This window comes from Actinia tenebrosa, unplaced genomic scaffold (genome assembly GCF_029948245.1).
Source record: "Actinia tenebrosa isolate PJP-AT-01 unplaced genomic scaffold, QUT_ActTen_1.0 PGA_scaffold0__85_contigs__length_37466705, whole genome shotgun sequence".
Taxonomy (NCBI): domain Eukaryota; kingdom Metazoa; phylum Cnidaria; class Anthozoa; order Actiniaria; family Actiniidae; genus Actinia; species Actinia tenebrosa.
In genome coordinates this window covers 36,104,543-36,119,960 of record NW_028292569.1, presented here as the reverse complement: position 1 = coordinate 36,119,960, position 15,418 = coordinate 36,104,543, and the positions used below count along the sequence as shown (strand labels likewise).

The 15,418-nt window shown below is 36.8% G+C and overlaps 3 protein-coding genes across 3 annotated transcripts; 2 read left to right on the top strand and 1 right to left on the bottom strand.

Annotated features, from left to right (window-relative positions):
- Window positions 1–495: 495 nt before the first annotated feature.
- LOC116287881 (putative lysosomal cobalamin transporter) lies at window positions 496–9,944 on the bottom strand. The gene is made up of 15 exons (XM_031694587.2): window positions 9,853–9,944; window positions 8,901–9,077; window positions 8,264–8,327; window positions 7,720–7,814; window positions 7,173–7,240; window positions 6,556–6,644; window positions 5,981–6,054; window positions 5,727–5,783; window positions 4,833–5,119; window positions 4,274–4,376; window positions 3,711–3,815; window positions 3,173–3,316; window positions 2,450–2,516; window positions 1,789–1,892; window positions 496–1,359 (listed from the first exon to the last, which is right to left on the bottom strand). The coding sequence occupies exons 1-15, from the start codon at window positions 9,910–9,912 to the stop codon at window positions 1,252–1,254; spliced, it is 1,602 nt and encodes a 533-aa protein (XP_031550447.2). The 5' UTR covers window positions 9,913–9,944; the 3' UTR covers window positions 496–1,251.
- Window positions 9,945–10,136: 192 nt separating this feature from the next.
- Window positions 10,137–12,368, top strand: LOC116287858 (uncharacterized). Its single transcript, XM_031694551.2, has 4 exons — window positions 10,137–10,202; window positions 10,428–10,548; window positions 10,836–10,882; window positions 11,239–12,368. Exons 2-4 carry the CDS (start codon window positions 10,498–10,500, stop codon window positions 11,738–11,740), a joined length of 600 nt encoding a protein of 199 aa, XP_031550411.2. The 5' UTR covers window positions 10,137–10,202; window positions 10,428–10,497; the 3' UTR covers window positions 11,741–12,368.
- Window positions 12,369–12,396: 28 nt separating this feature from the next.
- Window positions 12,397–15,413, top strand: LOC116287857 (Golgi-associated plant pathogenesis-related protein 1). The gene is made up of 4 exons (XM_031694550.2): window positions 12,397–12,478; window positions 13,131–13,196; window positions 13,771–13,833; window positions 14,201–15,413. Exons 2-4 carry the CDS (start codon window positions 13,151–13,153, stop codon window positions 14,734–14,736), a joined length of 645 nt encoding a protein of 214 aa, XP_031550410.2. The 5' UTR covers window positions 12,397–12,478; window positions 13,131–13,150; the 3' UTR covers window positions 14,737–15,413.
- The last annotated feature ends 5 nt before the right edge of the window (window positions 15,414–15,418 follow it).

Sequence of the window (15,418 nt, the reverse complement as noted above, 5' to 3'; positions counted from 1 at the left end):
TCTAAAAAATCCAAAATGTCAAACGCGGTTATCTTGAATATTTCTACCATAACTTGTCATAAAAAGAAACTACGGAAGGTTTATTGCGATTCTAACCCGCGCAATTCCACGACAGTTCGCCGATTCGTAAAGATTCATTTCCCCCGCCTAGAAAGCCTCAGCTATTTCGAACCCTTAACTGACAACATCTGGACTGCTCAAAGTCGGCTGGGCATGCATGTTAACTCACCGCTGAACAAACCCTGTAACAACCTATGGGTTGATGAAAGTCAGGGCATGGCTTAATCACAGATCAAATCCTGAAACAAGCTTCTAGTCAGGGTACCGCTAACTCACCGCAAAACAAACCCTTAAACGACCTCTGGGTTGATGAAACACTGGTTATACAGTACATGGCTATCTCACAGACGGCGTGTTTGATTATGCAGAATGGACAGGACCATGATAAACGATGGGCAAACAAAAAGGTCAAAACAATAATGCACATTCAACAGCGTGAGTGCAAGGTGAATTTAATGCGTACTGATCGCATACTGTACTCAATGCAGAACTTAGAAACATCCATAAATGGTTACTTAGCAATAAGCTAAGTTTGAATGTTACCAAAACTGAATTTATGATTATTGGCTGTCGCCAAAAATTTACTGCACATGACGATTTTCCAATAAAAGTAACGATTGGCGATAACGAAATTAAAAAAGTCGATCATACGAAGTCGCTCGGCGTCACAATAGACAAAAATTTGAATTGGTCTGTACACATTCAAAATGTTATCAAGAAAGTCTCCTCTTGCATAGGAGCCTTAAAACCCGTGCGTCCTTTTATCTCCATCAGTACTGCCATTCAAATTTATAAAGCGCTTATCCAGCCCCACTTTGGTACGGTGTGGAGTCAACATGTCAACAGGGGGTCTGGGGATGGGGTTTCAATTGACTAATGCATAAACGATACTAAATCAACCAGCGATCTAGTGAGGGACTACTCGCGATCCTTATCAATACGGGCACCCTAGGAATCATTAGAAAGTTTTCCTACTATCACGTGAACTCCTCATCTCTTGATCATTATTTACAATTTTAGGCTCTGGTTTGCTACCGATTTTCTATGTTACACGCATTTTTTTACCCCTTGGTTCTGGTTTCAAGGGAACCGCGTCCTTCGAGTACACACAGGAAGCCCGAGGTTCCCTGGGTCAAGCCAGAGGTAATAGGCATTCAAACCTTTCGAGAATGCCAGTGTAGTAAACTGTGTTTACGCCCGTGCCATCTCATCGTCGTCAGAATCGCTGTCACTCAAGTATTCCTCTACAACAGTCTTTCGCTTCTTGACAACGGACACAACAAAGCCTATTAAAAATGCCTGTCAAGGAAGAAGGAAAGGAATCAACATCAACAAAACACGTGATAAAGTATTTTCATACTGGAGTGAGAGAAGGACCATTAGATAATTGGGCGGGGAGGGGGAGGGAGTAAATCCAAAACAAATATCGAGCAACCACAAAAGAAAATGCTTGCAGGGTTTGTTGCAAAAATAAGTTTCGTGAAAGATAAATTTCTGCAAACCCCACCCCATTAATTATCTAATGGTCCATCCCTAAGAACTTGCGATTGCATCTGTAATTTTCATGCAGTTATCAAAAACCTTTCCAAGAATATTCTTTTTTCACTAGTGCTGTACACAGCTTGAAAAATAATGTCCACCGAAAAAATGGAACTCGGCCGATGAACTAACAATGCGACTAACAGATTATCTCACCAGAATCAGGTAAAACAAGAAATCTAGACTCACCAAGAGAAACAGCCAGGTACCCCAGTAATAGCAAGCACCAAAAAACCACACCTTGTAGAAAAAACGGTGGAGGAACACTGAAATCCGCGTCATCAAACAATCATCTAAAAACAAAGCAATAATCATGAATAGATGATGATAACAGAAGCAGTGACTTGAACAATGCGGGATTACCCAACAGCCGAATAATAAAAAAAAGTCGACACCCAAACCGAATATAAAATTTATCTGACTCCTGAAAGAACCTCTAGGCTGATCACATTCAGGCATGGCTAACTCACAGATCAAACTCTGAAACAACCTCTGGGCTGCATGATCAAAGAGCATAAAGTTAACTCACAAACTGAATTGGGATTTATGCTGAGTTTTGGGGAAGGTATGAAAAACAGAGAAGCCGAATAAACCCTTGAATCAAGGGAGAGACGTAAGGAACTCTGCCCAGAGACCTGACACCCAGAGGGGAGAGGCAAGTGCAGGAAATGGTTTACTGTACATTTTGTTTTAAACTTGAGCATTAAATTTGAGGGGCACTTTCCAAGAATACGAACGTTTCCATGTGCTTTTACGGAAGTTATACTATTGTATATCAGCAAAGTGCCTCTTAATGCCAAGAACAGAAAATCAGCAAATACCCGATGCTCAGTACATGTACTGTACTTACCAGAAGAAACCTCAGTGGAACAGACATATGCTGTGATGGTTGTGACATTGTTTACAGTACTGTTACCCTTGAAAGAAAAAGAATAAGAAAATTATAAATAAATAAATAATTGATCCAAGTTCTTCTGGTCATCTGGATGCAAGTTTTCTTTGGTTTTCTAGTCTTTCTCTTCAGAACGTAAGTACCCAAAAGAAGTTGATGGGGTACAGGACGTAACGTTTGCTGCCGTACATAACGTACTGGGGTAAAAGGGTTAATTAGGTGGACAGGGTACAGTACTTACCACGTAATGTTGGCTGCCGTACATAACGTACTGGGGTGAAAGGGTTAATCAGGTGAACAGGGTACAGTACTTACCATGTAATGTTGGCTGCCGTACATAACGTACTGGGGTGCAAGGGTTAGATGGACAGGGTACAGGACTTACCACGTAATGTTGGCTGCCGTACATAACGTACTGGGGTGAAAGGGTTAATTAGGAGGATGGTTCAGGGTACAGGGTACAGGACTTACCATGTAATGTTGGCTGCCGTACATAATGTACTGGGGTGAAAGGGTTAGGTGGACAGGGTACAGGACTTACCATGTAATGTTGGTTGCCGTACATAACGTACTGGGGTGAAAGGGTTAGGTGGACAGGGTACAGGACTTACCACGTAATGTTGGCTGCCGTACATAACGTACTGGGGTGCAAGGGTTAGGTGGACAGGGTACAGGACTTACCATGTAATGTTGGCTGCCGTACATAACGTACTGGGGTGCAAGAGTAAACAGCATAATGTTCAAAGACAGCACGATCAACATCAACATGACACACATCATCAACAGGGCTTGAGGTAGGGTGTGTCTGGGACGAATTTTGAACAGCTGGTGATAAACGTTAAGGAAAACAGAAAATACATGCACCAACAGGAAACGAGATCATTTGTTACGATATTTGATAGATACTGTGCCATTAGTAAACCCTTAAACCTAAATTAAGCTCGAGTGATTGCATTCGTGCGAAGTACCTCGAACAGGATGTCGTATCCTATGGTACAGCCTTTGGGTAAATATCAAAAATAAAAACATTTGTAACATGCGCTTTCAAATTGATGGATGATTCAGTAATTGAAAATTGTCCTAAACAAATAAGTGGTTTCAATCAACGTGGTTCATATAAAGACTGTTAGGATGATAACTAGTGTAAAATTAATTAAATCATTCTAAAATATTATTAGAGAATTGGTCCGTCTTTCTTCTGTAATTGTATAAAGGATACTTTAATCCAACAGCACCGTATACCAGTACGCTTGATCCCAGCCATTGAAGCATAAATGAAATACAACACTATTGCAACGAACAGGCAATAGTCCAAAGGAAATACCTTGAAAGAAAAATAATATCATAAGTATTTGTATACTATTTATTTTATTTTATTTTATTTCTTTTTTTTTTTTTTTTGAGTGAAATCTCGAATACTGAGGCAACACACCACACTTGTCTAGAACTTAAAAAACTTTGGAAAATTTTCAGGTGGGGAGCTAGGGGATTTTATAGCAACAAAAATATTGCAATTGTTATTGTTACAGAAAATATCCATACTTCCCCTAACATTGGACGTGCATTAGAAATAGACCTCAAGCATGATGATATTTTATACCTTAACTTCCAGAATTCTTTTCGGTAGCTTTTTTGTTATGCCAATTTTCACTACTGCCTTGGCATTCCCAAAGTAGTTTTAATATTTGAATATGAAAAGCTATTTTGAAAAAGATTGTGGTAGTTTAGGTATGGAACGACATTAACGTTAATGTCTATTTATAGCTGGGGGGAAAACAATACCTGCTGTGCGTACACCATAATGATGTTGATAGGGTTCGGCAACTGGGCCTTGGGCAGAACATAACCATATTTATAACCTTCAGAATGGATTGCCTTGTCAATGCTGGAAAATAATATGAAAAATCATGATGATGAATTAATGGATAAGTAGACTGATGGATGGATTGGTGAATGGATTTGATTAAATCATAGTTAATCTATTAACTATGATTAAATGGAACAATTGTTACAAAGACAAACAATTGTAAAACTACCAAGTTCTAAATTACACTCTGATTGGTTGAAAAGCTATTTCAGAAGAGAGTATCTAACACGTTCAGACCATTTTTCACACATTTTTCATTTTTTGTGCTCAGAATTTGAACTTTCATAGGAAAAAATCAAACAGTATTTTTCATGAATTTGTGCTCTTGTTATTTCATAAAAAATACATAAAACAGTCTACGTTTTAGATACCCTGATCTAAACATGTGGAATGCTGAAAGTAAATTTCACAAGCTGGAAACCACCTGTGCATACGGTTTTATCTCTTTAAAATATAACTAGTGGATATTCTCACCATGTAAGAAGAAGTGAAACAAAAAGAAGTAGTGAAAAGAGCAAGTAGAATACTCCAAACACAACTTCAAATGGACGGCAGCACTTGAGGCATTTGTTAAGCCATCCAAGTTGTGCACTTTCAAGCCTCCTATCCTGTCTTGTTAACAAATGCTCTTCATCTTCCAGTTGTGATAGTTGTCTCCTATCCCTCCTGTGCATGGAGCGACCATCTTTGTACTTGGCTTGGATCATTCTTGTTCTCTCTCTGTTTTCCTGGATTCTTCTGGAGACAGCTTCCTGTTCTCTCTGCAGGAACAACAGAACAGAAAAAATATGATTTTGAGAACTGATAGTACATGTACATTTAATGGGATCGGGTGATGGGTGATGTAAAAAAATATCTTCCACTAGTAAGAAAACTCGTTTCCCATAATAGAAATCCAAATCATGATGCTACAGTTACTGTACTAGCCCAAGAGCTCTTACTCTGACTAATGTCCGAAAAGTCAGTTTAACAAAGCTTCTTACGGTGATTCAATTTATTCATAAGTTCCTACTGTTTTAGTCCAAAAACTGTGGAGCACACTAAAATGTGTATGTGTGAGTGACGTATGTAGGGAGAGGGGAGTGGGGGTGGGGGTGGGGAGGTTAGTGGAAAATATAGCAGAATGTTTTCTTCAGTATGCGTAAGACTAATACAGGGTAGCCTCATTCTTGAAAATTTAGTGGATATTAGCAAGCAACCAATTATATAGTAACATGAACACAATAACTCTTCCATCTCCTCCCTCTCTTCCTCTCTCTGTAGTCTAGCTATAGACAATGAAATTGCTCTTTCTAAGTCTTGCTCTACTTTTGTGAGACTTCAACTATCTTCTACTTTTTATTATAATAATGAATGGCTTAAACTTACCTTTGCACTTTTAAATCCTTTGAGCATTGCAAATGGGAGTGCTGTCATGCCATAAGCCTAAATAAATGAAAGTCGTACAGCAGAATAATCTGTGAGATCTTTGAGCACCTCTGTCATGTTGGTCGACTTTTTAAAAAACCATTTGTTGTGTCAACCAACATGGTGGTTATGTCTTGTGTCCTTTTATACTTATGGGAAGGGATGCTGTCACTTATAGTTAATTCTTCCAATAATACTGTAGCTTGTAACCTTACCGTATAGGAGATCATAATAAGCAGCCCAATGAGAGACAAGAACCCTATCAATAGAGAAAGTGCTGTTTCTCCCTCTAAAAAAAAAACACACAATATCAATAAGTTTGTGAATACTAATAAATAAAATATAAAAGGAACCTGGAATAGTTTTTTTCCAAATTTGTGGAGATCCAGGGAATGTACAGTTTGGCACAGCTATAGAGTCATTTCTCCAATATTTTCTGAGGCATTCGAACACTTGTTAAAGTGTACTTTTTAGCTTTAATGGCAAGTCCTTAAACATAGTAAATATGCTAAATTTCTATATTTTTTTTTAGAATCATGAGCAAACTCTCATTCTACATGTAATTGGCTAATTGCAGGATTCCATTCAAAGCTTATAAAAGTCTTTCAATCTCAGTATCTGCTCTGGACACATGGCAGTCAAACACTACTGTCATGCCAGAAAGAATTCGTTTGAACACTTTCAGATGATGACCATCCCACATAACAGAAGTATCATCTAGTGGAAATAATCAATACAGTACATATTTAAAAAATATAAAACACTGCAATAATAAGACTTCTATACTAACTGTTGGCACTCAGTTCATCTTTCAAGAAGAGAAATTTCTGATCCCATTGGGTTATATTTTTAGGAGGCTGCTTCAGTGGTGCAAATGCTCTGAAATTAACCCAAAACAGAGTCATTAGAATTGGTGTGGCACCTTTAATAGAGCTATGATATTGGTTTGTATTGAAAACTTTAAAATATTGTAATAGGGTGCAAATACATGTAATATACCCGTGAAATAGATAGCTAGCTAACTAATTACTAACTTTGTGCTATTGGTTGCCTAAGTCTAATTAGTAAAAGCAATAGGCAAGACGTGACGGGTAAATTAGTGCATGTGTGCTACTCAAGGGCGCGCATTTTAAAATATTTTTAAACACACTTACAAAAACTGAAACAATATTTTATTGCACATGCTTTTGCTTCGTATAATTTTACATGTTTGTATTTTCGTATCTATTCATTTGCGTCTTGAGTTGTCACTTTAGTAAATGCACATGCCCTTATCATGCGTCACTGAATTCCTATGTCTTTTCTAATAAGCGCTGACTATCTCCTATTTCATCCTAACTATTTCACAGGTATATTATTTGCACTCTAATCTAAGTCAATAGGTCAATATATAGATCAAGTCCTCACCCAACCATAAGAAGAACACAAGCCACAATAAAAAATCCAATGGTGTATTTTGTTGCATTACAAACCCTCTAGGAATAGAAATTGAATATTTGTGGTTAGACAAGTGAAGTCTGAGACATAAACCAATAAAATCATTTTGATGTGCATATGCAAATTAGCCTGGTCAGAGACAGTAAATGTCCACCAGTGTATATGTATAATTAAATGCAGTCTTTGAAATTTGAGTTTTCTTTTTCAAAAAAAATGCATTATTAAAAATACATATTACAGTAGTGGTTATTTTGGACATGAATAGCAAAGTAGAAAGTGCCCTCTCATGTTGTGTAGTCTCATAATTTTGCACACATGTTCACAACCAACCAAAACACAAGATTTTTTGACAGTAATATTCATTTAAGATTAATATTATCATTATCATTATCATTTTCATTATCATTATCACTATCGTCAGCGTCAGCGTCATTGTCATTGTCATCCTCATCATCATTATTATTATTATTAGTTAGAAAACTTGCTTTCTACAATGTCTACTCTATGGTTGTCATACCTCCCTGATAGTGACATCCTCATCTTTTTCTTCAAAGAAGAAGTACATGAATGGCATAAGCACAAATATTAGGAAGGCCAACAATCCATATAGAACTTGAAAAGAATAAAAATATTATCAAATTATAAATATTTCAAATGAAAAACACAGTAGAAAATCATGATTAATGGAGTCTGAAAATGGAATGCATGCACTTTCCATATTTGCATTAAACTCTAAATAACATCTTTTTTTGTCAAACTCACATGCCTCGATTTCTGAAATTTTAGAATACAAAACATTATATATACAACCCATACTTCTAGTTATTTCATGAGTAACATAATATATCTTATCTCTATATACTGTATATACACGTAATATCATGCCTTTTTAAATGCCCATAAAGACATTGATCCCATATACTGTATGTTTACAGATTGCCTGGTTTCCAGAAAGCTTTGCCATGACATCAGCCCCACCCCCTCCCCATGTGGAAGGTAGATTCTATAGCTACACCATGTTTACACATGCACATGACTTGGAAATAATTGAATAACCATACCATAGTATGTAGTGCTAACAGCATCCTCCAGGTCATTTCTGCTTGCACTATTTGAACCCCACTCCTGAGAAATTACAAATATCAAACCAAATAAAAATCAACCTTCTTGAACCCTGAAAAATAAGTTTCTTGAAACCTGGAACAACCCCCTGGGTTGTCCTAAGTCTGGGCAGGGATGATCGAGTCACAGATCAAGCCTTAATATAACCCCTGAGTTGACCTTAACTTAGTCTGGGCAGTGCTGGCTCACAGATCAAATGATCCTGAAATAACTCCTAAGTTGACCTATTATCTAGTGTTGCTATTATACAAAGAAATGATACTCAAGGGAATGAAGACTGATATTTCAGCTAGCTGAATGAGATTCAAAACATTGGGTGTTTACTATTTAAACCAATCCATCCAGTTGGAAATTTGTTTAATAGTAGGAAAACAATGGGAAATTTTAACTTCCAACAAATGTTACATGTGTCTACCAGAAGAACCGAAAAGAGTATACGGGAAAAGTGGATTCCCTCAATCAGAAGACTGAGTTTTCTAGAAAAATCCAAAGGGGATAGACACATATACCATTGGCTTTTCCAACCAGAATTCCTGTTGTTGTTTTTAGGTAAATGGAAAGCACCCTAATACTAACCTTCCAATTTCCATCTGATTTTTTTAAGTATGATACCAAGAATATATCCACTGGAACCAATGCCGAGGTTAATAATGCTATAGTCAGTGCAACAATAGCTGTGATAGTTGAGGACACCTCTGACAAGGAGCTATCTTGGTAGTAACGAATGTAAAACCAAGAAAATATAATTGTCATCTGAAAAATAAAATTAATAAACAAGCAAAATGTTATGTGTATGCTTCTTGAAAATACATCATTATTTTAAAGAATTTTTAAGAGATTTCAGCAACTGCATCTTGTTATACAGTAAAGAGAGAACATTTAGATGGCAAAAATTATAATATATCCTCTTAATAAGATAATAAAAAGTAATTAGGTAGTTTTAGATTTACGTTCACGGCAAGCGTGAAACGTCAGTTGATCAGTGAAAAATTCTTTTAAATAAATGTAAAGGAATCGCAAAAAAATCCAAGTGGTAGAAAAACAAAAAAGTTTGCAAGAAATAAAGTAAAATACAAGAAAACGATGAAAACGTGGTCACGTTTGCCGTTTGCGGGAAGAAAAAAAGTCAATCTAAAACTCTCTATTAATATATTTTTTCCGTCTAAATAAACCATGAAGCGTAATATAAGTCTTACAGTGCATGCACATGTAAGCTATCAATATTAATCCATCTTATGCTACTACTGCTAAGAGTAAAAACAAGTTTAACAGTGGTTAGTTTATATTCTCGTGTTTTTCTTTATACTTTAGCTGTATAACCTTATCTGTCTGTACTTATTTTCGTACCCTTAAGTATTATATATCACATATATTGGAAAGGAAGAACCACGTCAAAACGTGTTTACAAGTTCCTAGGGTTTCTATCAGTAGCTTTGAAATGCTATACAGAAAATTAACAAAATTACAAAGAAAAAATTTGTTGAAGGAGAATCTAAGATGATAAGCTCCATAATGCAGATGAACTTACCACGACAACGACAGTAAAAGGGATCCATCCTTCAGCTAAGACTTCATGAGGTATCGCCATCTTTCTTTTCTCCTACGTCTATAATATCTCCCTTGGCCTAATACTTCATGTGAGTAAATTTATCCTAAATGATGACCTATCGATACATTATTTTTGAACTACATAAAGTAGCTCCCTTTTTCCTGCTTCAAAACAAAGACGCACCTTGTCGCCCCAGGCTCTTTGACCGCGTATATGAGCCCGCGATACTTGGGTCAGCGGCGGGCGGCGGGCAGTTTGAAGTGATAAACAAACATGTTCCTAACAGTTTGAAGAAGTTTTGAAAAGTTTGTAAAGAGCAAGATCGACAGGTTAAGATTTGTCTTCTACTACAATCGTGTCGTTAATATCCATAGTGAAGTCTCTATAGTGACTTTTTTGAGCTGAACAATGGATATTTGACGAGTGATTTTGATGACTTAGTCTCGAATGAACTTTTCAAACGTTCAAAAGCTTAATGTAAATCAGTTCTTAGACTCCAGACTTCGTAAAATTTTTGCTTAGTTACCGTTATTTTCTTTGGTCTTCCTTTTCAGAAACTCAGATTACTTACCAGATATATACCAGATATCTACAGCGGAAATTAGAGTCGATCATTTTGGGGTCATGGCAGAGGAAACGAATACTCGGAAACCGAGACTAAAGAGAAGAAGTAGCGTACGTTAGATTTGCTGAATATATTACGATTAATCTCTATTATTCTTGGCTGGAATTGCTTATCATTGTTATATTCAACCAATTTCTTTGTTTTGCTTATCAATCACATTTGGGTCCACAGTTCTAAGAAAATCTGGATTCGGAATCGAAGGAAATTTGGCTTTTAGAACTCAACAGAGTCCAGGCTCTTTACGTTTACAGGGGGAGATATTGGACAATTTCAGTACTGAATATTTGGTTACCTTTTACACTTTCTGAACACTATATTTTACTATGTTTTGTTGAAGGACGAGCAAGATCAAATAGGATCACAGTTCTTAAATTTAGAAGACAGGTAAGCTCTAATAAAAAAGCATAAATATATGGCATTGGGCTTCACTATCAAACTGTCACCCTATTAGCAACCTTATTAATTTTTACTGATTAAATTAAAAATTTCAAAAAGAAAGGAATAAATAAAAAATCATTATCAAAAATGTCAGAATTATATTCTTGAATCGTGTTTTAACAATTTAAATGAAATTCTAAGCTTTAAATAACGTTTACTCGGTAAGTGCTAAATTGTTTTACAAACCGGAAGAAGCAAGCATGTTCACTTGATATAGATTTTGATATTTATGAACTGGGCTTCCTGTTTTCCCTAGTTGTATTTGCTAACCATATCATGACATCTCTTCTTTTAACTATCAGTCCGAAAGAAAGAAAACTTCGCAAGCTTCCATCCCTTGAGAATTTGGAACGGTCTCCCAGAAGATCCACTTCACCCAGTAAAAACTTAACAAGCACTCCACGACTCAAAGCCATGAGTGACCGTCTGACTCTCTTTGGGAGAAAAAAGGCGTCTGATAACTACTTGAACTGTGACTTACAAATTGATAAACTTTCTCCTGATAGTCACAAAAATTTACAAGCACGTTCCACGACACTTGGGCTTTACGAGTCTCGTAGGACTAGTGATTGCAAATTCAAATGTCCAACGTGCTACAAGCAATTCAGATATCTAGGTAACCTCAAGTCCCATATAAGTGTGGTGCATAAGATGGTTTACAAAGACCCCAAAACGAGTCCAATACTGACATCATCCAACGGCCAAAATAAACAAAAATCCTACGAGTGTCATTTGTGCTTCAAGAAGTTCAAGTATTTGGGTAATCTCAAAAGTCATCGCAAAGTCCACAGCAGTTTGAACTAACGACAGGACAACAATCATTTGGTCAAGATGTGTTTTACATTTCAGCGCCAGAGGTCAGGTTTTCTGGCGCTCTTTAGAGATGATACTCTCAAAACACCAGAAACTGAAAATCAACTATAACGAAGTTATTCGACAAAGACATTCCGGTATGTTAGTTGAACGGATCAACCATACTCTTCAGTGACTGCACTGCTTTAACGGGAATTAATGCGAATGGGAAGTATGACAGTTAAGTTTTTTTTCCCATTTGAATCACCCTGGTAACGATGTCTATGTCACATGGTGACCTAGTTTGTAAACGGGAAAATTTTATCATTTGTCAAAATGTTAGAACCAAGTTAGATTAAGGTCGAAAAGTCTTCTTACAGCTTTAGAAAGAAAAAGAATAGAAAAGCGACAAGTCCAACCAGTTGTCTTTTGTAACAGTTTCAAAATCACACAAGCGTAGCAAAAAATATTGAATGCTCTGCAGTTTTCCATGGAAGCAGAGAAAACACATAGACTAAACACCTGTAGAATACCAACACCTCTCTCGATAGAAAACTTATTTATTATTCATTAACTTGTGCTATTTAGGTTGACGAGACCAAAGACTAAATAAAGAAAAACAGATGTTTATAAATCCTAATTTGTTTTACTAGAGTTTGGAAGGTATTGGATGCCCGGTTTTTGAGGGAGTGAGTGTTTCGTACTTGAGTTTATTATGTTATCATTAAATTGGTGAAGGTTTTCAGCAAGGTAAGTTTGTGTTCATTTATAACAGTTTTCGTTCAAGTGACAATCTTCAAGATCTGATAGAGTTTAAGAGTCTCGGTTGTATGTCATATATAAGTTTAAGTCAATATTTTGATATTTACTTTGAAATTCGATTTTTTTTTTTTTTTTTTTTTTTTTTTTTTTTCCTTTTACACCTTATAATATCTGGTGAGATTCTAGGCTTGAAAAATGAGAAACTTGTACAAAAAATGTATTTTTTTAAATGTTTTATTTTGGTATTTAGAATAATTTGATTATCACAAGAAAAATCAATTATCTTTCTTGACGTTTTCCAAAAGAGAGCTTTCATGATCACGTGTCGAAAGCCATTTTTAGATGACAGACGACGGACAATAGAATCTTTTTAGTCTAGAGGATTAAATTCTTTCTCGTGTGATTATTAATATCATTATGTAAAACGATCGTATTGTTTATAACATCCAATATGGCTACCTTCACGTAATTATGCAAAACCTCTATATTTGAGCACAGAAATCTAGAAATAAGTCCAATGATTCACAGAATCTTTATATTCTCGTAAACAAACTCTAAAGTCAAATTAATTTGATATTTCGCTGAGAAGAGTCTTAAGAGAATGTATCTTTATCTGAACGTAAATCGGTTTTACTTTCAGGTTCAGAAGCAAATAACGATATGATTGTAAAAGCAATGTTAACTTGGTCTGCACTGTTCTTTGCATGTAAGTACTGAACAACTAATGCATCATCAGCTAGCAATAATGATCATGCAAAAAAAAAAAGAGTTAGTAGCGGCCATAGCAGTGGAGTCACCCTACCTTCTTGTAAACGTTTGTGTCGTTACGACCCATCTGTTTTACGCTGGAACAATTTTGATTTTTTACACCAAACGTGCGTTCATATATGTCACGTGCGGCTAGATTTTCAAAGCTGGCGTCCCACATGGAAAGAAATTCGAAAGACCTGATCATTCTAGCACTGGCACAACTGATGTGCCGGATTTTCTTGTTATAATAAGAGATTTTAAAAACATCTACAGAGGTCTGGGGGGCTAACAAACTTCTACCTATAGGATTCGACGGAGTTTCTCGATCAGTCTGTAAATCCTCGAATAGCGGTGTTAGGACGGAAATCTCTAGCATATGCTTCGCGCTGCCTTACAATTCTTCAGAGCTCAGTATCTAAGTATAGTCCTGGAAAAAAACAATCGATCAATTGATTTTAAATAAATGATCCCCAAAACCAGTCTCGCTGGGATACATAGGAAGGAGTTTAATATCATTTGTGTTATGACAGGTGTCAATGGTCTTGTGGCGCAGAACATGGCATATCGAAGGGAACTAGACAAGTATCTACGAAGTAAGTAAATAAATCGGATTGACTTAGCCCGTCTGCGCATAAACGTTTCTTTAACACCTACCCTATCCCACTATGCAAACCACCATCCCGTATCTAAAGTGTTAATCTACGCCAGAACTGCGCAAATATTTGGTTTAACTTTGGCAAAGACGTCTGAGAAGTGTTCGCAAGATGGAATTTGTTAAGCGCAAACAGTTGTACAACTCGAGTTTGACTTTTGTAGAAGTGCTTCGTCGCAGTTAACGACGCAACTAACGTCTTCAGCATTGATGTCTTCTTGAAAATGTTCTCTTGATATTTTCTTGAGATGCGCGCAACTCTGTAATAAGCGTCCTCAATCTGAATGTTCAAACTTAATGTTTTACAGGTAAATTCGTGACTTTCGCCAAACGTGGCTTCGAATCGACCAATAAGTTCCGCAGCATTCACCATTCGCCTCCCCTCAAGTGGTCCGACAAGCTAGCCGCACGTGCGCAAAAACTTGCTTACCAAATGGCGCTAAATGGAACCATCCAGGCACCAGGGATAGACGAGATAGGAGAAAACAGAGCAAAGCTGTCTGCAGTTAACTACGACTGCGAGCTCGCCGGAGAAGAGGCAACGCGTATATGGTACGCGCAAGGAAGCCATTACAGTTATTCAGACCCTCGTTTAAACAGCGATACAGACTCCTTCACTCAACTTGTCTGGAAAGACAGCCGTGAGATTGGCATGGGTTGCGCGCAAAGAAAGGGTTCAGTTACCAATGAGATTTACGTTGTAGCGCTGTATTATCCTCCGGGGAATTCAGAATCGACACTGAGAGATAACGTGATAGATCCTAAGAGAATGAGTAATAAGGATGTGTACGCCACGATATATCGGCGAGAACACATGGGACACGACCAAAGCAACAAGAACTGAAGTCATTTTCTACCTAAATATAGTCAAATATAGAAAAACGATTTGAAATGTTTCTTCGATTGTCTCCCTCCAAGCGTCATGGAAGGAGGTCGGTGTTGTGTGTCCTGCACGATGGTGTTGTGTTAATGGATAAAGACTTGAGACAGAGCACTCAGACTTGTTCTTAGTCCACTTCTCGCAATTAACTAAATGAACGATGTTTATATATATTTCTTTTGCAATACATCATGTTTATGGGCTGTAGTCAACTTGCTTGTCTGTCTTGTCTGTTGCTTCGTATGTTTGTCTGTTTGTTTGTTCAAGTAATTCCCAAGATAATCTATACCCTAAAAATTCAGTTTTTTCGCGGGTTTAAAAAAGACATAGTAGGGCTTCTGTGATGACGGAATGCTGTGAAATAATACAAACATACACCTTAGAATTGTCCACAGCTGTCTGTAATAGAGGAACTAGACTCGTAGTACTGCTGCTTTAACTCTCTTAGAGGGATTTTTAATCATATGCAGGCCAGTTAACATCTCGCTGATGGCACGATTGAACGACTAACAAAGCCTCTCAATTCATCAATCACTGAATCAATCCATCAATCACTGAATCAATCCATTAATCAATCAATCAATCAATCAATCAATTTATTTACTACCAGTTTTACCGTGACAGACTAAAATATATAATGATACAA

Excerpts from the sequence above, each read along its gene's own strand:
- LOC116287858 (XM_031694551.2), top strand. The coding sequence starts at position 10,498 with ATGGCAGAGGAAACGAATACTCGGAAACCGAGACTAAAGAGAAGAAGT. Across the intron at positions 10,549-10,835 it reads GACTAAAGAGAAGAAGTAGC|GACGAGCAAGATCAAATAGG; the intron begins GTACGTTAGATT and ends GTTTTGTTGAAG. Across the intron at positions 10,883-11,238 it reads TTCTTAAATTTAGAAGACAG|TCCGAAAGAAAGAAAACTTC; the intron begins GTAAGCTCTAAT and ends TTTAACTATCAG.
- LOC116287857 (XM_031694550.2), top strand. The coding sequence starts at position 13,151 with ATGATTGTAAAAGCAATGTTAACTTGGTCTGCACTGTTCTTTGCAT. Across the intron at positions 13,197-13,770 it reads GTCTGCACTGTTCTTTGCAT|GTGTCAATGGTCTTGTGGCG; the intron begins GTAAGTACTGAA and ends GTGTTATGACAG. Across the intron at positions 13,834-14,200 it reads ACTAGACAAGTATCTACGAA|GTAAATTCGTGACTTTCGCC; the intron begins GTAAGTAAATAA and ends AATGTTTTACAG.
- LOC116287881 (XM_031694587.2), bottom strand. The coding sequence starts at position 9,912 with ATGGCGATACCTCATGAAGTCTTAGCTGAAGGATGGATCCCTTTTACT. Across the intron at positions 7,241-7,719 it reads AGGATGTCACTATCAGGGAG|AGGGTTTGTAATGCAACAAA; the intron begins GTATGACAACCA and ends TTCTATTCCTAG. Across the intron at positions 5,784-5,980 it reads TTATTATGATCTCCTATACG|GCTTATGGCATGACAGCACT; the intron begins GTAAGGTTACAA and ends TCATTTATTTAG.